The following is a 25820-nucleotide window of genomic DNA, read 5'->3' as shown; positions in this document are numbered from 1 at the left end:
CAGTACAAAATAAGTAGCACATTCAACTTAACACAATAAATAAATACATTATTAAATAAATTATTAAAATATAAAAAATTGATTTGAATAACTCATTTTCACCCCTAAAACAAGTAATGTGTGTTCAGTTTATTGATATGCTCTGTTTGTATTATGACAATAAAAAAACATTTGGTCACATCCTGATTGGTCCAAACAGCTGTCACTCACACGTAGACGGGATCTGATTGGTCCAAACAGCTGTCACTCACACGTAGACGGGATCTGATTGGTCCAAACAGCTGTCACTCACACGTAGACGGGATCTGATTGGTTAATGTCACATCTGTGTTTGACAGGCGGAAGTAGCGACGCCAGAGAGAAACCAGAGATCTCTTCTGTTAGAGCTCATCTTTAGGAGCTTTACTGGACAACTAAACACCTTCTGTAATGTGAGACTGTTACACCACAGACTGAGGAAGGATATGCATTAATGTATTTCATACGTGAGTATGTTGAATGGTTGCTTTTTCTCTGTGAATGTGAGTGTTTCCTCTGCAGATCTCGGCTGTGTTGCTGCAGCCTGCTAGCTTGATTTAGCTCAGGTGATGCACACAGACGGCTGGTTTCTGGGGGTTCATTTTGCACACAGCCTCTCTTACTCTGTCTGTTTACGGTTCTTCTCTAATCCAAAGGAATAATTAGATATCATTCTGTAGTTTCAGCCTTGCCAACCTGCCACACAGCTGGTTAGCTCAGAGGCTAACATCAGCTAGCTTATTCATGTTCACTGAACAGGTAACTTCTGCTCAGGTGTCATTTAGCTTTGCTTAAAGGTCCCATGTCGTGCTCATTTTCAGGTTCATACTTGTATTTAGTGTTTCTACTAGAACATGTTTACATGCTGTAATGTTAAAAAAAAACCATTATTTTCCTCATACTGTGCCTGAATACACCTGTATTCACCCTCTGTCTGAAACGCTCCGTTTTAGTGCATTTTGACGGAATTGCAACAGAATTGCGTTGTTAGGCAACAGCTTGGGTCCATGTGTACTTCCTGTTAGCTGATGTTATTTACATACACTGCAACCAGCAATAAACTGGGACACATGTAGACATGTTTACGTTTAAATCTGTGTAAAGGGTCTAAATATTGTATATTTGTGACCTCACAAATGGACAGCTGCTGGGATGCAAAACAAATGTCAGACCTGTCTGACGATAAAGTATTATCGTATGGTATCGATATAAACTAGCTGTCTCTATAAGACCAGTTCATCCGGTTTATCTTTGTTAGGTGTGCATGCAAATAAAGGAACTAAATTCATTGCACACTTCATTCAACTGTCTTTGCAGAGGAAAATGCACAAGCTACTGTCCATCAGTGCTGTAAGGAAACAGGTCTGACTCTGTTCAGTAGTGGAATGTAACTAAGTACATTTACTCAAGTACTGTACTTAAGTACAATTATGAGGTACTTGTACTTTACATTTTCTGTTACTTTATACTTCTACTCCTCTCCATTTTGAAAACAAATATTGTACTTTTTACACAACTACATTTATTTGACAGCTTTATTAACTAGTTACTTTGCATATTCAGATTATTGATGGAAAATTACAACATATATAATAAATCAACTAATACATTATGATGTGCTGCAACAATTAATCAGCTGATTAGTTTCTTGATTAGTCGTTTGTCTATTAATTGTCAGAAAAATTGAATTTGTCACAGCCCAAATTGTCCTAACCTTTACTTGGTATTTTGTGTGTGTATATAAGAATGGATTAAATCTGAGACCACAATGAAACAGTTAGAATACAAGTGTTTTTTTCCTGCTTTCACTATTGTTATTTTGTTCCATAAAGCTTGTATTATAAAAACGTAAACGGGAAGCTTTTTCATTTCCTACGTCTTTTCTTTCACTTGCAGCTGAGGCTAGCATTAGGGAGACGACTTCTCGTCCATACGTCATCCAGATGAGGCATGCTGGAAGTATGCAGCCCACGTACAGAAGAGATGCTGGAGTCTGGCACCAAACAAGAAGTCTTCTCTACAAGAATCTGCTCATCAAATGGAGGACCAAGCAACAGAGTCTTCAGGTGCTCAGATATGAATCTGTTCAGGGTGGACGTTGTGTTGTTGCCGTTTATATCCCACAGCTGGTTATCCCACAAAGTCAATATTTAATTTGAACTATGGAGCAATAACGTACATTGTGCAGAGTAAGTGTAGAAGGAAGTAGGCTTGTAGTGTGTATATAGCAGCTTGTGCAGTTGTGAAAAGGAGAACCCAATGCAGGTATTTTATAAACAATAATGAATTTAATATATTCGCAACTTAAAACCTCCAAAACAAAGTTACTTTTAATTCTGTAAATGGTTTCAAGTAGTGAAGACATGTTTGTTGAAAGGTTTGTTTGGCCAGCGATGTGCCGTTATCTTGCATTCCACACACCGTTTCTCAAGGCTGGCACACTGTCACAGTCCATAATATGTCTGGATCTCTGAGAGAGGTCTCACAGGGAAACCTCAGCTACATTTAATAAGCCTTATAACGTGGTCATTCTGTCACGCCTGTGGTTGCTTCAGTGCAACAAAAAAACAAACGACACCAAACATTTTGCCTTTGGTAAAATACTCCTTAATTTATACAGAATATAGATTTTGTAATTAAATAAAAGAGATGGCTTGTGTCTCTTCTCCCCTCCAATCTCTTGTTTGTTGCACTGTGCATTTTTAATTTGGCTTGAAGTTGCACTGTTGCATTTTTAATGTCTCTGTGTGTATCAAGTTTTCTTTTGAGAGGGACCTCCTGCGGATTCCTTAAAGGGGTAGCTCGGATGTTGTGTGGGCTACTTCTCCATAGTCAGTGTATTACCTACAGTAGATGGAGTTTGGAGAAACAGACAGGAGTAGCAGCACGGGAGCAAAGCGATGCACTGCTGTGGACGGGGGCAGCAGCAAAACAGATTTAGACACCTAAAAAAATCTGTTTAAGTGTACACTATATTTAGCATATTTTCATCGCTTTACCTTGCCCTCAGACAGCCCTTTCTGACGGGGAACTGAAGCTGTTGTATCCATCTATGCTCTCGCCAAACCCACCAGACTCTATTGAAAAAACTTGTAATTTTACTATTTTAAATACAAAGATAAATAATTAAAGAAGCAAATTAAAACAGAAATATCAATTTATGTCACATTTTATCAGTTAATTAATGGCTACATATATTTTTAATATTATCTTTGCTACATTTAATGACATTTTTTTATTAATTTATTTTAGATTTTGGCATGCTCCGTCCTCCATAGAGAAGATGCTGGGACAGACGCAGAATATGTTGAAGGTATTCCATATTCCACCTGGTCTGGGATGTCAGGGTTTTCTCATCATCTGTTCCTTTTTACGTGTCTGTCTTTGCAGGAACTGATCCTACCTCTGCTACTGTTGGGTCTCCTGATATTCATCAGCATCCTGAATCCTCACGTTTATTATGGAGGCATCAGCACTATGGAGCTGGAGCGTGAGGACCACTCCTTCAAGGGCCTGGGCTACACACCAATCACTAACATCACCAGCCACATCATGGAAGGGGTGGCCCACGAGATGCGTAAGTGCCCGAGAACCACCTCATACTTTAAAATCACAGTACAACCATGTGTTGTTCTTGACAGCTGTTGATCTGTATCAAATGGGACAGTGACTGAGGAAGGGAAACTACAGAGTCACGGGGCACCAAATATTCTTTTTAAGTTTGTGATCTTGTGTTTTCAGTCATGCAGGATCGTCTTGAGATGTTTGCCAGTGAGGAGGACCTGGAGAACGCCAGCCTGTATGAGCCTTCCAGCTACGTCGGTGTTGTGTTCATGGACAGCTCTGCCACGTCTTACAGGCTACGCTTCCCGTACAACCAGCTGCCCTTACCAAGCGACTACACAGAATCTATTGGTATAGTCTCATGGGACTTTATTTAATTATGCCTCACTTGTGCAGACGTATAAAATTTCTTGAAAAGCCAGGATAATGTTTTTAAAATAACTTTTTTTTAATTTACATAACTTGCTAACACAGTATATGTACCTTGTGTTTAGAGTACGTGGAGAAATTAAAACTCACCTGAAGATAACATGAATGCATTTAGTCCTATTCAGAACATAGGGTAGTGGTGCACTTCAGCCTCTTGTGGCCAAAATGAGTATTACAACAACAAACAAGAAATGATCCCGACAAAAAAAAAAACAAGTCAACAACTCGGTCCAAACCAAGTATATCTCTGGACCGTGTTTGGTCAGTCTGTGAATTTGTGGCTAAATTGTTCCACTAATAATCAGTGGTCATGTCTATAATGATAAATCCAGCGGTACATGTCCACCAGGTCCGGCGAGGACACTAAGGGGACACGTTGCTCCACTCAACTGGCCGTTCAAGCGGTGACGTAACCTATCGTTGAATGCACCTGATTGGTTTTCTGCTCGCCTTTTCAAACAGGAAACAACATTGCGGCCTGCTCGTAAACTTTCTGTTATTCCTTCTAAACAATCCAACAAAATCTACTTCTGGAAACATTTTAAGAGAGAAATAGGCGACGCCTCTGTTGAATCTGGTTTCAGTTTACAACTAGATCGCCTAGTTTCACAGCTTGTTCCAAGTTTCTTGAGCCGGACGAGTCGCGCTGGACGAGCTCATTTGCATAAAGGACTTTTCCCGCCTTTTCATTTTGAAAGAGCAACGACCAATGAGGAAACTCCAACACTGGACCGACCAATCGTGTAACTTCATCACTAAGTCACTCATTGACATTCACCTTTTTTTTCGCAGATGAAATTTTCTTTTTCAGGAACTTTTTTCCACCTGCTCTTAAGTCATAAACACAGGAGAGAAAACAATTTAGATCAGACTTGGACACTTGCCTCTCAGGGCTTCCGTAGACTGTATGCTTCATCATGACGAAGCAAAACCTCATTTTTAGAACAGCTGAAATATAAAGTGTTTTGTCATCTATATCTGGCATGCACAGACTTTTATGTTGTTGTCATTGTGCTCGTTCTCCTCTAGCCAACTGTTTTACCAGCTCGGTTAACTGCAGAGCAGCTAATTACTGGTACTCTGGCTTCATCCGCCTCCAGTCTCTGATCGATGCCGCCATCATTCAGGTGAGACAGGCCAGAGATCAGCACAAAGTTCTCAAGCATGAACCCACTGCCCTAAAGAGAGAACGGAGATGCAGAAAGGGAGCACAGACTTCCCCTACCCAGTGAATTTCATAAATTTTTGGTTGATGAATGTATAATGAAGATAATCATGACTCACTAGTTTGATGACGTGCTAATGGTCCATCTGCTGCGTACAGATGCAGACGAAGCGTTCAGTGCGGAGCGAGATGGACCTGAAGGTAGTAATGATGGGTCAGCCAGGCTCCGTGGAGGTGCAGAAATTCCCCCACGCCCTCATCTCCATCTACCTGGTCCTGGCCTTCACACCCTTCGTCACCTTCCTCATCGTCAACGTGGCGGCTGAGAAGGAACATCGCCTCAAAGACACCATGACCATGATGGGGCTCTACGACACCTCTTTCTGGTGAGGGGAGAAGAAGGCATCAGTCAACACGACTAAAAATAATCTGCTTCCTGTGTGCATGTGATTGTGTATGTGCTTTGTGTTGTTTAACAGGTTGTCATGGGGACTCCTGTATGCTGCTCTGGTGACCACCATGTCCATCCTGATGTCCATCATCGCTACGTACACGGCCCTTTTCCCTAACAGTGACTTCTTTGTTATCTTCTTCCTCATCTTCCTCTATGGAATATCATCAGTGAGTAGAGCTGAAAGATAGAGGCAAAGTAAACCTGTACACATGTGTTGCTTTGTTTACTTAGACACATTAATATCTTCTCATTTACCCCTGAATGAGATTAGCCATGCAGATAGTTTGGGTTTTATTTCCCCAGGTATTGAGATATACATTTCAGAGATTTCTACCTCCACCCCGGTACAATGGAGATGATTCAAATGTGTTTGTGGTGCTCACAGCAGTAAAAAACAAGACACGTGTCTTTCCAGAAGCAATGTAGCTGTGATTCTGAATAATCCACAGACCTCACTGTGAACAGTTTTCATTGAAACTATTTTAAAGAAGTAGTCCCTATGAAGACTGTTCACTGTGTGCTTTAAAGGGATGATTCAGGTGTTTTGAAGTGGGGTTGTACCAGCACGGGAGCAAAGCAATGTACTGCTGACTACTTGACTATGACTTGCCCCCAAAGTGGACATGTCTGTAAAGGGGAGACTCGTGGGTACCCATAGAACCCATTTTCATTCACATATCTGGAGGTCAGAGGTCAAGGGACCCCTTATGAAAAATGGCCATAGTGATTTTTCCTCGCCAAAATCTAACGCAAGATTGGAGCGTTATTTACCGTCCTTTACAAGTGAGCCCGCTACAACCTAAAAATCACAAGCTGCATTAATGCAATAAAGAAATTTGTGGCGTTAAAGCGATTTTGCATTGACGTGTTATTATCGCGTTTACTTTGACAATAATTAATAATTATACAACCCCACTTCAAAACATCTGAACAGGAGGTTTTTGTGCTCTCATTCCAACAGCATTGACGGTGGGAGTGATGAAAATACTGAGTCTTTTTTCTGTCCTCCTATCTCCCGCTGCCTTCTCTCGTTCCTCAGATCTTTTTCTCCTTCATGCTGACTCCGTTATTCAAGAAGCCCAAGTTTGCCAGCACCGTGGGCTCCATGCTGACGGTGGTGTTTGGCTGCTTGTCACTGTTCAACGTGCTGATGAAGGACTTCCCACAGCCGCTGGTCTGGCTTCTCTGCCTGCTCTCCCCAAGCGCCTTCTCAATTGGGATCGCACAGGTGACAAAGCTATTAAACGTGTTGACTACCACAACAGAGAACACAATCAAACATGCTGTTTGTAGCGCCCATTTTAAAACTCAAAACTCTGAGTATGCAGTGACATGTATGCTCGTAATTTCTCGCTGGTGTAACGTTACACGCTAGGTCCACTTGCTGATGTCTTCTACTCACTTACTAACAGCACACAGATCTGGAAAGTCAATTTGTTTAGGATGCATTCGCGATCTTTGGTGGTTAATGCCCTTGCATAGCTTGACGAGCTGTTGCAGTCCGTTTCCAAACTGTGCACACACTTACGTACGTCATCATTGTTTGCAAACTTTAACAGGGTCTATAAGAATCAGTATCTAAATCTGAGACATTAGCTTATTCTATTCTTTGACCACAGGTGCTTCTGATTTTGGTATTTTATAGAAACATAATCATAACAGTAATAATCATCCCGTGTGTGCGTGCATATGTTAGGTGGTTCACCTGGAGGCCCAGGGAGATGGTGCTGTGTTTTCCACCCTGGCCAATGGCCCTCATCCTCTGTACGTGCCCATGCTCATGCTGGTGTTGGACTGCATCCTCTACCTTCTGTTGGCTATCTACCTGGACCAGGTACTGCCTGGTGAGTACACACACACACACACACAGTGTACCTCAATATCATTTACAACTAATTAAGGGGTGCTTTCACAAGCCATAGTCCGTTTGGCTCGTCCGAATCAGAGTCAAAAAAAGCCCGCACAGGCAGCCTGCGTTTTGGTTGGAAATGGTCGGAGACCACCTCTTGCTTTGGTCCGCGCCAGAGTACGTTTACTGTCTTCACTACCCAAACGACCCACACTGCATTTGATTAAAACAGACTAAATGTTGGCTTGTGAAAGCGCCCTATGTCTACTTTAATGCTATTAGTTGTATCAGTTGAGCAGCAACAGCTTCCCTGTGGGATCACTTAAGTTTAATCTTAACCAATCATTGTTTTAGTATTATTATCAATAACATTTTGTCTGAAATGCAGGGGAGTTTGGAATGAGGAGGTCCTTGGTGTACTTCCTGAAGCCATCCTATTGGTCCAAACGCAGAAAGCGCTACGTTGAAGTGAGCTCGGTGTACGAAACTGAGGTGAAAGGCGCTCCTAGTGGGGACGAGTACGAGTCTGTCGAGCCTGTTTCACCCGAGTTCAGAGGAAAAGAAGCCATCCGGTAAAAGTCTGAACTTACAGTTGGATGCATGTTTCTGTTGCAATAAGTGCTTCTTGGAAATGCAGCCTGTTACACTGCTGGATAGGTTACTGCAGTTTGATCAAATGCTCCATCATTTCACTTAAGGCATTAAATTCAAATTTCAATGCTGTTTAAGCCCAAAATATCTAAATGTAAAATATCCAAGGAGAGGATGATACTGAAGCATGAAAGAAATGGAGGCTTGGAGAGTTTCCAGTAGAAAAATCAGTGTCAGGCTCGGTAAAAAATGGCTCTGTTCTTGGTTCTCACTGTTCCATTCATCCTGGCGGAGGGGAGAGCCTGTCGGACCAGCCTGCGACCTGAGAGCTGCTCTTCATTCTGACACTGCTTGCTGTGTTTACACTTTCTGAAAACGTAATGCTCATTTTGCTCCTTCTCTGGCAGCATCAATAACATCCAGAAAGTGTACAAAGAGAAGGACAACGTGGTGGAGGCTCTGAGAGGTGAGTCCTGACACTTTGACTTGATTGGTGCTTTTAATGTGAAAGGCTTTTCAATTAGTAGATGTGATGTGACGCTCAAGTTCTCAGTATAAATCAGTTCGATCTCACAGTGTGTCCAGTTATAAACCTGAGAAATCTGTAGTTTTAATCAAGTTAACGGTGCGTTTCATTTGGTCGCCTGTCAATGGCGTCATATCCCCTTTGTGCATGCGTCAGCGTTGTGGTTGTCTGCCAGAAGCCTTCATTAATTTACTTTCGTTCAGTTTTAAGCCACGTCTTTACGATACACTTTTTAGATCTTGGTGGTGTTTAAACATAGACTGTATATGAGAAGTGGACGGAGTCACCGTGACGTCACCTGTCGGTTTGTGGACTACGGTTTTGAAGCCTCGAGTTCGGCGTTACCATCTTGGTTTTTGCAACCGGAAGTGAGACGAGAGGGTGAAGCTAAGTACAACCGAACGCTGAATAAGACATTTTTAGGCGACCAAAAAGGTCATAATTAACCAGCCTGTGAGCAGCTGCCATCTCCAGCGTTCTCCCTCAATACTGGACCATTTTCAGATATTGATGACATAAAAGCGTGAGAGAATAGGGTCCAGGTTGGAACATACCCGAGTTACCCTTTAACGAGCATTTTCTGATTGATTTTTATGATGCCGTCTTTCTCTTTCTGTACATCCCCCTCTCCCCAGGTTTGACGTTTGACATCTACGAGGGCCAGATCACGGCTCTGCTGGGACACAGCGGGGCCGGCAAGTCCACTCTCATGAATATCCTGTGTGGCATCTGCCCGCCCACTCACGGCTCGGCCACCATCTACGGCTCCCCTGTAGCAGAGATCGCCGAAGCATCAGAAATGAAGCAGCTGGTGGGGATTTGCCCCCAGTTCAACATCATCTTTGATGTGCTCACCGTGGAGGAGCACCTCAGGATATTTGCTGCCATCAAAGGGATCCCACCTTCGGACATCAACGCTGAGGTAATGTGATCATCTAAAACACGTCTTATAGTGTTTTGTCTAAATATATTTGAATGCATACGTCATCTTGAGTTCCCAATCTGACCATCGCTAACTTTAGATAGCTTATTCAGTTGGAGATTGTCAAGAGGGATTGTTTATTCAAGAAAGTGACAGGTGATTTATTTTGCTTCTCTGTAATAGGTTACCAAAGTGCTGAAGGATCTGGACTTGGAGAAGATCAAGACTGCTCAGGCCAAGAATCTGAGTGGAGGCCAAAAGAGGAAACTCTCTGTGGGCATCGCCATTCTCGGAGATCCTAAGGTACCTGGAGCAAGTGCTTTTACCGTTAATAGTTTACTTTAAAGGACGGGTCCAAGTGTTCCTTATGTATTCAAATCCGAACATTCAGATTTTGGTACGTGTGTTTTAGCGTCAAAATGCTATTTTCCCTTAAAGCCCTTCTAAAACGTTTTCCCTACATGACCTGACGTAGGTTTCTGCATGATGACGCTGCTACATGTACATGTATATATACATCCTTATAGTCTGTATATTAACGTTACATACAGTAATTTAGATGGCGGGTCGGCGTGCTCCCAGTTTGGAGAGGCAGACAGGAGTACCGGCAGGAAGCTAAGCGATGTGCTGCTGTGTTAGTTCAGATCCAAAAGTCACACAATAACACAAACTAACTAGCTGATCGAAATGCCTGGAGTTATCAGTAACTCTGCCACCAGTCCTTGCAGGATAAACGTCAGCTTGAGCCCATTCTGTTTGTTCCTGTCAGATTCTGCTGTTGGACGAGCCCACGGCCGGCATGGACCCCTGCTCCAGACACCAGGTCTGGTCGCTGCTGAAGAGCCGCCGAGCCGGCAGAGTCACAGTCCTCAGCACACACTACATGGACGAGGCTGACATTCTTGCTGGTATGAACTCATGAACTCATCCACAGGCACCAAAATCATTAGGGGTGGGAAAAAAATCGATTGAGACTTTTTATTTTTAATAAGCAGCTTCAAGGTGTTAATAATTTTCCTCCAGTTTTGTATTTATAATAAAGCAGTTTTTTACTCGTATTAAATTATTCTTGCCAGCATCTGAGGAACATTTTTTTATAGCACTGATAGTGTCATGAAATTCTCGCCAACTACAGTTTCACAGAATCACAGAATTTGTTGTTATTGTTAAACACAGATGTTATTTGTTTTCTTCTTCTCCAGATCGCAAAGCTGTGATTTCTCAAGGGCAGCTTAAATGTGTTGGCTCATCAATGTATCTCAAGGTCAAGTGTGGTGTTGGATATCATCTCAGGCAAGTAGAATCTACTGATGTAGTTTATTGTTTCAACTTTCAAGTGCTGGAAACGGCTGCAAGTCACAGAACAGCGACCCATCTTTAGATATTAAATAATCTTAGTGGCCCATTGGTGAACCGTTTTATAAATGACCTGATATATATGTATACTTAACGCCTACATCCTAACAACTTGTATCAGTCACATATACTGTAGGTCTTTATTTAACTATTTGTTTTCCTCCCACGCAGAATGTCTATCAACGAGGGATGTGAAGCTGAAAACATCACGTCACTGGTCAACCAGCACGTTCCCAAGGCAAAGTTGTCTCGACAACACGAGGCAGAGTTGACTTTCACTTTGCCTTTTGAGGGCATGGACACATTTTCAGGTCAGATATACACTATCTAGTTCAAGGGATAGTTTTTAAAGTAGGGTATGAGGTACTCACAGTATTCATAGTCAGTGTGTTTACCTACAGTAGATGGAGTTTGGAGAAACAGACGGGAGTACCAGCACGGGAGGAAAGCCACGTACTGATTAATTTGTCTTTCATAGGCTTGTTCTCGGAGCTCGACTGTCAGCCCAATCTGGGAATTATCAACTATGGGGTTTCCATGACAACGCTGGAGGATGTTTTTCTTCGTTTGGAGGCCGAGGCCGAGGTGGACCAAGCTGGTGAGTGTGTTACCAAAACAACAATAACAACAACAAAAATTCTCCTTCCTAATTCAATAAAATGAGTTCTTATCCGTCTGTTTGTTTCATGTCTTCAGACTACAGTGTGTTTAATCGGGAGCAGGCGGAGGACGAAAGTGACAACGCCTCTATAGACGACACAGACCAGCGGCTGTTGACATTCTCCGACAGCAAGTCAGATGTCGTGTCGGGACACGCTCTGTGGCGGCAGCAGTTCAGCACCGTGGCCTGGCTGCACATGCTCAACATGCGCAGGGAGAAGAAGGCCTTCATTTACACGTGAGTGTTCAAAGGCAAAAAACAAGATCCAGTATCACGTCAGTCATTCAGGACTGAGACACTGAACATGCTGTGAAATATGACGCAGTACAGAAAATTTATATTTTTACAAATGTAGTTGTTTATTTATCAGTTTATATGTCAAATATTTCAGTTGCTAACAAGAGCGTTATGGCTGTACCGAATAGTTTGAAGCTTCATTCATAATGTTGACGAAATTCTAAATCAACATTTGAATGCTGTGCAGCCTATTCATTCTGTTTAAACAGATCAGTTTAAACAATCAGATGAAGATCAGGCTACACTAATATTATTAGTATTATACTATTTGTAGAATTACATTCCAGTGGTGGCTGCGTAGGTTTGTTTCAAACTCGTGTGATCTAAACATTTCCAATAACTCCAGAGCGTTGAAAAGTCCAAAAGTACGGCTGCCCAAACTGCATGTGATTATCATAAAGTGGGCATGTCTGTAAAGGGGAGACTCGTGGGTATACATAGAACCCATTTACATTCACTGATCTGGAGGTCAGAGGTCAAGGGACCCCTTTGAATATGCCTCCCTTCTCCTGCAGTCTGGCCTTGTTCCTGGTGTTTGTTGCCACGGTGCTCGTCCTGTCTGTGGCCACAGGAAACATCCAGATTCACTCCCCGGACCGTCAGTTCCTGCCCATTTACCTCCTCAAAAAGAACCAGGAGCCGTGGAGATACGCCACCAGCCTCCTGGTCCAGAACTCCTCAGGTGAGTCCGCTGGAGATTTTCGACGTGGGAGGAAATAAGCTGATAAATATGTCCTCTCAATGAGCACTTTGTATTCGGACGTTTTACTGGAGTCCGGAGGTCGCTTTCAGTCCAAAATGGCTGAAGCGTAGCTCTGCTGCTGGGAGCTGATGTTGCAATGGAACGAACAATTGACTTTCACTTCTTATCAATATACAGTACCTCCTTTGCTTTAAATATTCCTTTACTTTCACTGCTTTTCTTCATTTTGAACGCCTTGCAGTGCCGTTTTCTTGCACGTGGGTCAGCAGTGTCGTTTTTTTTCTTGTGCCAACAGGCTCCGATATTTCAGACTTCATCCACAACCTGCAGTCTCAGGACATCAAAGTGGATTTGATGAAACAGAGCGACTACATGGCCGCAGCTCCCCACAGCGCCGCCATCAACGTAACAGGATCCAGCAAGGTCACTTTATTATTGGACAGATTGAATTCATTTTTTATGATACCAGATATTTGATGAAACTGGAGATGAAGAATCAGATGTGGGCTCAGATGAAGGACCTTTTGTTTCCTCTAACTGAGAGCTTTATATTTATATTTAGATGGAGTTTGACTCTCTAACACTTTCTGTTCTGTCTGTCAGCAGGGTTTCAGATACAGTGTTGCGTTCAACAGCACAACAGTTCACTCTTTGCCCATGGCTGTCAATATACTAAGCAACGCTCTTCTAAGAGGTCTGAATGGTTCTGGACAGATCCGAACCTGGACCAAACCGTTTGATTATGTGAGTATTTTAAGGAGTCAGATGACACAGATCTTATCTGTCCTGTTTCCCTCTGCCATTGAACCTTTTAAAAACAGACCTTCTGCAGGTGGCCGTGGGAGATTGTTGTTTGCACGATCCTGTTTAAATCGATCTACAATTAAAACCATAATAGCTAGAGCTTTCATTCTTTTTTACAGCAGAAAGCTAAGGCTTCTGTATTGTACGCTCCTGATGACGTCATTACGTTACATTACGTATGGTACAAAACGTGGTGACAACAAGAGTATTTCCCCGTAATGGCCGCGTAAGATCGTTGTTTGCATGATCCTATTTAAAAAGCGATCTAAAATACAAAACGTAATAGCGAGAGCATTCATGCTTTTTGCAGCGGAAAGTCGAGGCTTCTGTCTTTCGCGTCAACACGTTGTACACTTGTGATGACGTTACGTTGCGTTATGTTACCTTGTATTACGTAACGTTACGTTGCGTGCCGAACGTAATGAAAATGCCTTTGCACTCAGTCAGCTCATAAAAATTAGCATATCTCAAAAACTAAAAAATGTGCATAGTTCAAATAACTTCTGGAGTGTTGAGAAATATTTTCTTCATGTTTCTACGTTTAGAAATCTTTTGGATTAAAATGTTTTGTGTGTTTATTTAGTAACATTTTATGAGAAAAAAATACTACATATTTTTTTTATTTATGACAAAATTTCAATACTTTTGTCAATTATTGTGCTTTATTAACTTACATAATCTTTTATCTTAGGTTGTACAGGTTTTAGAGATATGAAGCATTTGAAGATACTCCGAGATCTCTTGCAGAGTTCAAGGGTTAAAGATATTAAATGTTTCCATTGTGACTTCCCTCAGCAAATCCCAGACGCTACGTCCTACGCTCTGGTGTACATAGAGGCCATCATACTGGGAATGCTGGCAGCTGGAATGCCTGCGTATTTCGCTATGGACCACACTCGAGACAGAGAGGTAAGCACTTATTAACATCCTCTTTAACTCTTTAACTCTTTAACTTCATCTGTTCGGCATTTATTCCACAAAGAGAAGAAATATTGCACTTTACAGCATGGGACTCCCAAATCAGAAAAACACATTTGTCCTCTTACCTGTAGTGTTATTTATCAATCTAGATTGTTTTGGTGTCGGAGATATCGGCCGTAGAGATGTCCGCCATCTCTCCAATACAGTTTCTTGCCAAAAACTACAAGATTACATCTGAACACATGATAAAGTTCAAATTTATCTTCACCCAATACTAATTTTTACAGAACAGAGCTTGAACGCACAACATTATAACATATCAATGACACCTCCGTTAACGTAAGTAGCTTCGTTATTTAGCCAAGCAGGACTGTGCTGCCCACCGGATGCTAACAGCTAACGTTACTATCTTTCCTCCCGACAGTTTCAACACGGACTTGTTGTTCAGTGTCGCATTATCAGGGGAAAAAATAAGTTGCACCTCTCAGGTTTAGTAGCAGTAGCGCCATGCTTTTGAGCACTTTTTTGTTTCTCTCCACCGTGGCTCCGGTCCCAAACAAACTGACAGCGAGTATGCTGTTGCGTTGTTGTTGTGCAATGCGTAACTGTTGGAAAGCATCGAAGAGGAATCGATAGTCACAGAGGCCAAGAAATCGGACTAGGATCCGGTTCTCAACGGGAACTTATTCTCTATTCCCATCCCCAGCGTTTTCCCTGCCTGCCAAAGTGGCCGGGTAGCCTGACGATTTTATCCGCCACTGCCAACAATTTACCCACATTTGGCGGGCGGCGGGTGCTAATTTACGACCCTGATCATAAACCATTCCTTCACTGGCATGTATCATTTTTAAAAGCACTTTGCCTTTATTGGACAGTTTGAGAAGTAGAGAGCAGCAGGACACATGAAAGAAGAGGATCACGTGTGACAAAGGTCTCGAGGTCGAGTCAAACCGGGTACGTCGTGGTTTCGTGGTTTGTGTGTTAGACACAGTTGGCCCATCAGCGTATCACCTGTGCCCTCCTCTAGAGCACATAGCAATTGTTTAGATTGTATTTTCTCTCTATTCTTCTTCTACATTGTCCCATTAATGCTGGCTTTCCTAAAGATTCACTCTACCGATTATTAATGTAATAACACAGTAGATGTCAGATAGCCTGTATTTTCATCCGTGTGTATATTTGCCTGTTTTTTTTCTCCTTCAGATCAAGTGTCGCTCTACACTGCGTATCTCTGGTTTGGTGCCGTCAGCCTACTGGTGCGGCCAGGCAGCTGTGGACATCCCCTTCTACTACCTCATCCTCTCCTGCATGACCATGATACTCTTCTCTTTCCACACTGGAAACCTACTCACCTCCAGCAACCTCACCGCTGTGGTCCGTACTGCCGTTTACACCTACACATTCATTACACAATATTATTATATGTACCACACCTTGGACTACAGTATCTTAATTTCTACAAAAAAACCTGCCTCTCCATTCTATGACAGCGTATTAGGGTCATTGTTATGGAGAACGTAACCTGCCAAAATCAAAAAAATATGAATAAATAAATAAATGATTCGATAAATAAATAAATAAATGTCATTAGATGTAGCAAAAATAATATAAAAAATAAATGAAGCCATTAATTAATTGCTAAAATGTGACATAAATTGATATTTCTGTTTTAATTTGCTTCTTTATTTATTTATCTTTGTATTAATTATCTTATTTATTTACTCTTCTGTTTAATTTTCATGTATTTATGTTTATTGATTTTTAAATGTATTTATTTTTTATTTATTAATTCATTTTTTAAAATATTTTATTTATTTATTTTTGCTCTTTTTATGATATATTTTATATTTAATTTTAAATGTTTGTATTTATTTATTTATGCATGCATGCACAATTTTTCCTTTTCATTTCCCCAAACTTATTTATTTTGATACATTTTCTTTATGTATTTCTGCTTCATTATGCAAATAAGAGGGTCAATAAATACATTAATAAATACATTTTAAAAGAAATATTTAAAAAAAATGCAGAAATAAACAAATAAATTAAAAATAAATGCAAAAATAAATAAATAAAAAAATTATAATAAATTAATAATAATAAATTAAAGGGAAAATTAAACAGAAGCGCACATAAATAAAGAAATTATTATAAAACAATATAAATAAAAGAAGCGAATTAAAACAGAAATAGCAAGTTACAGTTTGTCAAATTTTAGCAATAAATTAATGGCTACATTTATTTTTAATATTATTTTTGCTAAATTTAATGACATTTATTTATCGAGTAATATATTTATTTATTCATTCCTGTTTGAATTTGGCAGGTTCCGTCGTCCATACATTGTAGGTAAAAACAATAATTATGGAGCCGTGGAAGGGGGGTAATATTCAGAGAAAGAAAATTGTAAATTTACAAGAAAAACGTTCTCTGAGAATAAAGTCACAAATGTTGCCACCATCTGAATTTTGTTGCTCTTAAAATAGTGTTATTATGGTAAGGATGGCCTCTGACGGAGGGGAAGGTCCTGAAAGATACATATAGGCATTTTCTTTTTGTGTTATTTTATGAACATAATGCTGACCGCTCTGAGTATTTCCAAGATTTAAGTCATGAATTTACAAGAAAAAGAAACTTAAAACCGAGTACAAGGAAAAATAGTGGGGTGTTTTTGTTTAGGAACCACATCGCTTCACTTTGCAAGGTTGTAATAGATGACGCATCTCTTCTCCCCTCTCTTAGGTCCTGTGTACTGTCGGCTTTGGGCCAGCCATGATCCTCTTCACTTACGTGTTTTCTTTCGGCTTCCACCGAGTCCAGAGCAACAGGGATTTCTTCTCTGTCATCTCCATGATGGTGAGGCGGGACGCTTTGTGTGTACACACTGAAAGTACCTCTAAAATGTGAACTCCAAACAGCCCATGTGGTGAACCTGAAAGATCTCTTACAATTTTATTATGTAATTCTGTCTTCTGTCTATCTAATCATAAGAGGGTTTAACTTTCTAACCATGTGACTCGTGCTTCAGGTGTGTGTGGTATCAGCCTCGCTGTCATTTTTTTTCAACGACAACCCCGACCTGACCAGAAACCTGCACAACATCTTGTGTTTCTTCAACCCTCTGTATCCTCTCATGGGCTGCCTCACCTGCATCACCAAGGTATGAGCTCCACCAGGGCACCCAGTCAGCTCTTTCACTGGTTTCTCTGTCTGCTTTTTTGTCTCAAAACTAGGACTGGCAATCAATCGTCATAGTGAATTGTAATTAATTGCACATTTTTTGATCTGTTCAAAATGTACCTTCAATGAAGATTTGTCAAGTATCACTGATGTTTTTTCTCCGTTTACAGGCGACCTTCCTCCCCTCTCCGTACGAGGAGAACTTCTTGTGGAAGAACCTGCTCATTGCGGTCATAGCTGTATGTATATATTGCTACATTCAGTAAACTGAGACTGTAGAAGTGTGTGTTCAGCCGTAATACTGTGTGTCTGTTTCTGTGCTCAGCCCTATCTCCAGTGCATCCTGCTGCTTTTCCTGCTTCGTTGGCTGGAGATGCGTTACGGAGGGAGGACAGTCGCCAGGTAGTGATCCGATTTCAGGCCTCAGTACAGAACAGTAGAGGTTTATTACTTGTATTTCACATGAACAGTGCAAGTTTCTTAGATCCTTTTGCATTTCCAGTCTCTCGTCCAAGTCAAAGTCCAGAGTGGAGAAAAATCCAGAAGAAGGGCTGAACGAGGACGAGGATGTTCAGATGGAGAAGGCCAGAGTGAAGGAGGCCCTCACCTGCCAGTCCTGTGAAGAGGTGAGTGGATATCTTATCTTTTGGTATGGGAAAATAAGGAGCTGTTGAATGTTTATCTCAGTGAATGAACCAGATATGTGTAAGATCTGGCCAGAATTTGAGTTTGAAACATTAGAAAATGAGCATTATGAACAGAATGTGAAGAGGTTGCAGTGTTGACAGTATGTCAAAGACGTCTATGTATTATATTACAGAGATATCTACTGAAATGAGTGAATGAATGCCTTTATTGTCATTGCACAGCTGTACAATAAAACTCTAGAGCAACTCCTCTCTGTGGTACAAAAAAGAATAAAAGCAAGATGAAATGGACGGACCAAACAACTCACATATATAATAAATAAATAAATAAGCATGCTAACCAGCTAGTCCTGTCCTAGTCCTGTCTTGTAATACCACTTCTGCTCTCCGTGCTTGTCAATCACGTTGAAGGTACAGGGTTTGTGTACGTATTTGATAGTTAATTTATTGTTTTAAATCCAAAGTGGCAGAAACGAGAAAACAACTGGTGTTTTTGTTTCGTCCTCCACGCCGCCCAGAGACTACTTTTTCTCTCTGTCTTGATCGACCTTACACTCGCTAACGTTACAGGCCGCCGGGCATGCAATAAACTGGCCGTCTTCTTTTAGTAAACAAACACGCCGTGCGAACCTTCCCCTCCTCCCACCTCTCCTGAAATCTGATCTCCATCATGTTGCCGGTGTTATGTCAAAGTCACTGGCCTCGGCTCGGCAGATGCGCACATACAAACATAACATTATATTAATCACCCTGTCATATTGCTTATTAATAATGCAATACAAGCTGGATTTAGCGCCGTGCTTATTGCTGTTTCTAGTTGTTTTCCCACATATAAACACCAGTTAATGTCGCCTCTCTTCACTGTGTCTGGTCCATTTAGAAACCAGCCATTGTTGTGAGTAACCTCAGGAAGCAGTACAAAGGCAGAAGAGAAGGTTTTTCTCTGAACAAGAAGAGGAAAGTGGCCACAAAGAACATCTCTTTCTGTGTTCGCAAAGGTATGTTTAGTCTGTTTGTCCAGGTGATAATGGTTGTCACTGACTGTTCCGATCCCTGAGGAAACTGGTGACTAGAGTTCAGCCTTAGTCTTCGTTTCAGGAAAAATAAAATTGCTTTTTCTTCAGGTGAAGTTCTTGGACTGTTGGGCCCCAACGGAGCAGGAAAGAGCACCATCATGCACATGTTGTCAGGTGACACCGAACCCACTGCAGGCCAGGTACAGCACCGACAATACTGAAGCTACTCTCCTCGTCTCTACTGTGGGATATTAGTTCCTGATCCCCCATTTAAGACTCTTTTTTCACCATACGTGTGTTTGCATTCCTGTGAAACAGAAACACCTTTTTCTCAAACTCATGCTACAAAAAATAAAGAACTGTTGGAGGAGCGTAATGTTGTCACCAGCTCACTGACTGTGTCTTGTTTTGCCCAGGTGCTGATGGGGGACTATAGTACAGAGTTTCGACAGGTGGACAATCCTCTGGAACATGTGGGCTACTGTCCTCAGGTGAACCCTCTGTGGCCCCGGATCACTCTGCAGGAGCACCTGGAGATCTACGCTGCCATCAAGGGCCTAAGAGGACAGGACGTACCAGGGATCATCAAACGGTAGGCCTCTCTCGTCACTCTGACAGACACTTTTACCATCATAAGACCAAGTTATCAGGACCCAAGTACTGTGCAATGAACAGTCGGTCAATGGATCTGTTAAAGATGACGATTTTTTTGTTTATTGTGATTTTGTATATTATATTGTCTCATCTGTGAAGCGACCGAAATGAGCTTCCTCCGTAGGGTGGCTAGGCTCAGCCTTAGAGATAGGGTGAGGAGCTCAGACATCCGGAGGGAGCTCGGAGTAGAGCCGCTGCTCCTTCGCGTCGAAAGGGGGCCAGCTGAGGTGGTAAAACATCTGATCAGGATGCCTCCAGAAAGAAAATGGATGGATGGATGTTTATTGTGATAATGAATGCAGTAAAAGCTGCTGACCGTTGTTTTGCACCTATTGTTGTTGTTGTCAGTGTGGTGAACGCTCTGGAGCTGAAGGACCACTTGAACAAACAAGCCAAGACCCTGTCAGCAGGAATCAAGAGGAAGGTGGGAACATGTTCACCGTTTTTAACTACACAAACTTGGGCTGTCAGATTTAACGCAATAATGCATTAATGTGTTAACGTAAATTTGTTTTAACACCACTAATTTCTTTACCGCATTAATGCAACTTGTGATTTTTAGGTTGTAGCGGGCTCAGTTTTAATTATATTAATTATAATTGTTGAGTTGGAGACATTTTGCCATTAACCCGCTTGACTTTCTGGTTTATTGACCACTTGTATTGTCTGTATTGACTACACGTTGTTTGTTTGTTTGTTTGTTTGTTTGTTTGTTTGTTTGTTTGTTCGTTTGTTTCCAGTTGTGCTTTGCCTTGAGTATGATTGGGAATCATCAGATCGTCTTACTGGATGAGCCGTCGTCAGGGATGGACCCCAAATCTAAACAGCGCATGTGGTGAGACTTGCACTCACCCAACAATAACATTCCTGTTACATAAATCGTCAAAGGAACGGTTAGATCATTTTGTTTTCTGGTTTGATTTTATTAAATTAAAATAAAAATAGTAAATTTAAATCTTTTTTTTAAATGATAAACTCCATTTCATCAGTGATTTCCAAAACAATTCAGAAGTTCTTTGTACAAAACAAACTTTAAAGACAGGTGATGAAAAAAGCACCGAAACATCTGGCTTCTCCACATTAGGCTGAATTAAAATACATCACAATGTAATCCACAGCTTCATTGTTATTTAAGAGAAATATTTCATTAGGACTTTTATAATTTCTTGCTCAAGGTCTTTTTATTGGTATTTAAAGTAATATAAAATGCAATAAATCACAGATACAGTTGGAAAGACACAATAAATCCACCCCATGTTTCTGCTCAAACAGAGCCTTATCCTTAATACAATAAACAAAAAATAAGGGAGAAAAAAAATGATAAACAAATAATAATAAATGCATTGCAAGAAAAATATAGAAAAAATCAAATAAAACTTTAAGAATTTAAAAATACAATAAACGGAAAAAAGGAGAAAAAAAATTATAAACATAGATAATAATAAATGAGTGGCAAAAAAAATATAGAAAAAAAAATACATTTTAAAAAAGTTAAAAAAAAAAAAATACAATAAATGAAAAACAGAAAAAAAATTATAATCATAGATAATAATAAATGAGTGGCAAGAAAAACATTAAAAAAAAAAATGTTAAAGTTACAAATAAATAAATAAACAATATAATATGGTGTCTGTAATGCAAACCTATAATACAATATCAGTGGCGTTGTGAGCACAGCCTCTTGTAGAATAGTGGATTCCTCCAATGTCAAATGATGTATAAAGTCTTTAATCCATAGCTCAAAGGTCAGAGGACATGTTATAGTCGATAAGTCTTCTGGCTAAAAGAGCTGCTCTCAATTTTGCATTTTGACTTGATCAAAATTTTTCCTCCAAAAATCGTATTTCTGTCACAGTTTTTGATGTTTTTTTTTTTCCTTTTGTGATGACCTCGGTATCTCCTGTGTGTAGGAGGGCCATACGTGCTGCTTTCAAGAACCGTCAGCGGGGAGCCGTCCTCACCACGCACTACATGGAGGAGGCCGAGGCCGTGTGTGACCGCGTGGCTATCGTGGTGTCCGGCCAGCTGAGGTTAGCGCTCAACAGCTGTGTGACGTTCTCTTGACGGGACAGAACAGAGATCTGGAAAAGCTTCCTGTTGGTTGCAACCTCACCGCCAGATCCCGCCAGATCCCACACACTGCACCTTTAATGCTCCGTCTGTTTTTCTCTACCTAGATGTATCGGCTCCATTCAACATCTAAAAGGGAAATACGGTCGGGGCTACAGTTTGGAGGTAAAACTCAGAGAGGAGCTGACGGGACTCCAGCAAGTGGCGCTGCTGCACAAAGAGATCCTCCGAATCTTCCCTCACGCCGCCCGACAGGAGAGGTGAGACACTCACCAAGCCCGCTGGACGAGTCCATGTGTGTATTGGAACATACAAAGGGTGGAAGAAAGGGAGCATATTATGCACACTAGAAGCAATTTCTCACAAGTGTGATGCAAAAATGCGGTACGGGAATGTGGAAAATTCAAATTCCCGCACCAGATAGAGAATGTCAGGAGGGCTAACGTTAAATACACAAAACATAAACTAATCAGACCCCAAATGTGATGCTAACGTCAGCTGTTGTGGTTAACCTCGTTCTGTGTCCAACATATAAAATTAGCATGTGCATATCAGTTACATCACCATCTTCATCGTACAGCTGCTGGGCGATCTGAAGCCATATATTGTCCTTTATTTGGTTGCTAAGGTAGTCAAGAGACTTGAATAAATCCAGTTGTAAGGAGATGTTTTCACATCAATATAAAATAGATAATAGGAAGTTAAACAGGTCATAATTCTCTCTCTAACAGCTTGACAAGATTTTTTTTAATCGAAGCAAATATTTAAATAATCATAGTAGTTTCAATTGTGTGTTTTTATGCAAATAACCACTATAGATGACAATAGCAAAGTACAGTTCAGTACCGAGTACAGTACCCTCCCACCCCCGTGAAATAAAGCTCTCCTGAAGCTACGGTGTAATTCAAACACTGTCATTTAACGTACATATAATGTTTTTCATGTAAAATATATCAAACATTGAATGACACCAGATCTAAAATGTTATTCCTTTCAAAAAAAGACAAAAAAAAAAAGCTATACTTGCCTTCCACAAAAGTTCATTTCAGAGCCTGTCAGCAACACAGATGTTATTCTATGGTGTGAAATGTAGGAAAATGACAGGTGCAAACGTACCCTTCAAAATAGAAGTCCATGCTAAATCCTCATCCGATTTTAAAGAAACGTGTAATGCCTTGGTCATAGTTTAGTGCAACAACAGACACACTACTACTACTTCATGTGCATGCCGCCTAATTCAGTTGGCTGATGTTTTCCTTGCAGCTTTGCTACTCTGATGGTTTACAAGATCCCCATGGAGGATGTGAAATCACTGTCCAAGTCTTTCTCTCAGTTAGAGAGCGGTGAGTCACAGCTGATCTCTCTCTCACACACACACAGACAAACACAGACACACACACACAGAATCTGCTGAGTCATTCAATGTCATTTATCTTCTTAATCTCTGTGTATTTTTCAGCCAAGCAATCGTTCAACTTTGAAGAGTACAACTTCTCCCAGTCGACTTTAGAGCAGGTATGTGGTTGAGTTTTATATCATTCTGTAGCTTCATGTACATACTTCATGTACAGTATATATACATCGTTATAGTGTATTAACGTTGCATACATACAGGAACTCCCAGTTTGGAGAAGTAGACAGGAGTACCGGCAGGAAGCTGAGCGACGTACTGCTGTGGACGCCACGTTAGTTCAGATCAGGAAGTCACAATAAGACAAACAAACTAACCGATGGATGCAGCGGTAGACCAGCAGATGAAAATCTGCAAAATTTAGCGTACACTTACTGTAAACCGATACTGATTGTTACCTAAAATACCATCAGACAGCCCTTTCCGACGAGGAACTGAAGCTGCTATTTCGCTCTCTTTAAAACCAGACTCCATTCACAAAACAGTCATTCAGTCATTTTACGTGGCAGAACGCGACAGTAGCATATACATACAACACCACTTCAAAAAATCCGAACTAACCCTTTCCGTTATTTCCAATCTTAGCACGTCTAACTTTGACTCAGCTAGCGTTCACATTATTCATAACCTTATTGATTAGCTTACTGTGCTAACCTACGTCACTGCTTGACATGGACCCGCCCTTTAAGAAATGAAACCCTACAGTTTATAGATGTTCTTTCACAGACGATACAGTTAAACATCTCGCTGTTCATTTTATTCATTCTTTTTGTTTTCCCATGTTCCCCACTCCCCGATGTCTCGTCTTCCTCTCCTCTGCGTCTTCGTCCTGTAGGTGTTCATGGAGTTTGCCAAGGAGCAGGAGAACGAGGAGGACGAGGTCGGCTCCCTCAGCACGACGTTCCAGTGGCAGCGTCTGCGCCAGGACGCCTCCGCTCCGGTCAACCACACAGAGAGCATCGTGCACCAGCTTTGAACTCCACCTGAGAAAGGGAGCAGGCTGGTGACTGACCAGGACTGACCGATCCCGAACCTGCCAGGCCTCGGTGTCCGAGGGCTCACGCCGGCACTTCGCCCGCTCCACGCAAAACCGACGCCCACCGCCCTTAAAAGAATGGGACAGACCTGTGGGGGGGGTCTGACTGTGTGTGTTTGGGCTCAGGGCTGTTATGGAAACCTTTCTCTTGGTCCGAGGCGTGCATGTGTGTGACCCTCGTCCACTGGTGCTCCGTGTTTTCTGAATCGCACTGACCAAGGGGGCCTGCGGTCTTTCTCGACACGCTGACGCGACACCTTCTCCTCTTTCTAATGGTGTTTTTTTTTATCTTCACAGGGAGTCAGTAAAAGGAAAATATATATATATAAATAATATATAATATTTATGCTTTGTAATCCTTTCCATCCGTTCTCCTCTGCGGGACGCGTTACAGTAAGTGTGTTGATGTTTTTGTCTGATGTGTTTGTGAAGGTTTTTTTTTACCAGGACTGGATCCATCCACGATCGTACCAAAGCAGCACATCTCTGAACCACACACGTCCTCACACATTGAAACTGACAAGTACTTTCTGTTTATTGGTGTCAGTAGCATGTGCATAAATAGTTCTATTATTGATGCGGGGCGGTGGAATGAGTCTGTCAACTAAAACACTGGAGAAGAGATGCTCTCCACAGAGTCTGTAGACCGTTACAAAGCCCCCGAGTTAACAAACCAGACTCTCCTCATTTTACACCAGCATGCACATCTTAACGTCCAGACGCACATTTAAACTCTACAGTGTTTCAGCATGCACGCTCATGAGGAGGTTGATTATTTAGAAAAGTGGCTGAGGGTTTCGGGTCGATGGTCTTTGCCCTGTGGCCTTCCTCTCTGCAGGTTTAGCTCCGAACTAGAACCCGTAGCTTTGGGAATGTAGAGTAGAGAATATGCACGCCAGTACATGTAGCACACCGCCCTTGTCAGACATTAGCCAGGGCCCATGAACCTCAAACATGGAGAGACGTGGAGCTCGAGGTTCAGATCTAGATGAAGTCTTCTCTCAGCCAGGTTCCATGAGGATTTTTGATAACTGAATGTACGTTGGGCCTCCAGTGAGAGGAGGGTTTGTAACTCAGCAGCGACCGTTCGGCGCTCTGTTTCACTTTGGTGCCACTTTTAATCACACAGCTGTGTTTTGTTAACTCTATCTAGCCTGTTTGGTGTGTTATTGTGTTGTGTGTGTGTGTGTATATATATACTGTGAGTAGCTGCGGCTATATCTGCATAATCTAGTATTTGTACAAGCAGGTGCGTTGTTGGTGCAATACCTATCAGCAAACCGATAAATTGTAATTTTTTTCATGACATTCAGGTGAGAGGATGACGCGGTTAAAGGGAATTTAAGACACTTTGTTTAACAGACTTGAGAAATATGTGATTTGTTGTGTTGAGTTTAGTTTTGTTAAAGATCATAAACGGACCTGGGAGGGTGATATTTGTCTAACACAACATGCCGTGACGGACGGATCCTGACAAAATAAAGAGTTAATTGATAAATAAATGACTCGATAAATAAACAAATGTCATTAAATTTTGCAAAAATAA

General features: G+C 41.4%; 1 protein-coding gene across 2 annotated transcripts; it reads left to right on the top strand.

The window, feature by feature from the left end:
* The first annotated feature begins 300 nt into the window (after window positions 1-300).
* Window positions 301-25726, top strand: abca5 (ATP-binding cassette, sub-family A (ABC1), member 5). Of its 2 annotated transcripts, none has more exons than XM_037754109.1 (38): window positions 301-485; window positions 1915-2084; window positions 3409-3595; window positions 3760-3933; window positions 5041-5138; window positions 5336-5562; window positions 5656-5797; window positions 6670-6858; window positions 7327-7474; window positions 7868-8051; window positions 8478-8536; window positions 9232-9518; window positions 9702-9821; window positions 10288-10426; window positions 10721-10811; window positions 11046-11185; window positions 11353-11472; window positions 11571-11772; window positions 12348-12514; window positions 12831-12958; window positions 13139-13279; window positions 14135-14248; window positions 15464-15634; window positions 17003-17116; window positions 17289-17420; window positions 17611-17679; window positions 17766-17842; window positions 17943-18066; window positions 18968-19085; window positions 19212-19303; window positions 19520-19695; window positions 20106-20181; window positions 20498-20592; window positions 21668-21787; window positions 21935-22087; window positions 23091-23170; window positions 23287-23342; window positions 24074-25726. In XM_037754109.1, the coding sequence occupies exons 1-38, from the start codon at window positions 473-475 to the stop codon at window positions 24212-24214; spliced, it is 5034 nt and encodes a 1677-aa protein (XP_037610037.1). In that variant the 5' UTR covers window positions 301-472; the 3' UTR covers window positions 24215-25726. The 2 variants fall into 2 exon arrangements, with proteins under 2 accessions (XP_037610037.1, XP_037610038.1); XM_037754110.1 differs by having other exon boundaries at window positions 13142-13279; window positions 24074-24214.
* Window positions 25727-25820: the final 94 nt, after the last annotated feature.

This window comes from Sebastes umbrosus, chromosome 20 (assembly GCF_015220745.1).
Source record: "Sebastes umbrosus isolate fSebUmb1 chromosome 20, fSebUmb1.pri, whole genome shotgun sequence".
Lineage (NCBI taxonomy): Eukaryota > Metazoa > Chordata > Actinopteri > Perciformes > Sebastidae > Sebastes > Sebastes umbrosus.
This window is presented reverse-complemented; position numbering and strand designations above follow the sequence as displayed.

Bases quoted from the DNA above. Each gene is read 5' to 3' on its own strand.
- abca5 (XM_037754109.1), top strand. The intron at 9,822-10,287 runs GTACCTGGAGCA...TGTTCCTGTCAG, and splicing joins CCATTCTCGGAGATCCTAAG to ATTCTGCTGTTGGACGAGCC. The intron at 17,680-17,765 runs GTATGTATATAT...TTCTGTGCTCAG, and splicing joins TGCTCATTGCGGTCATAGCT to CCCTATCTCCAGTGCATCCT.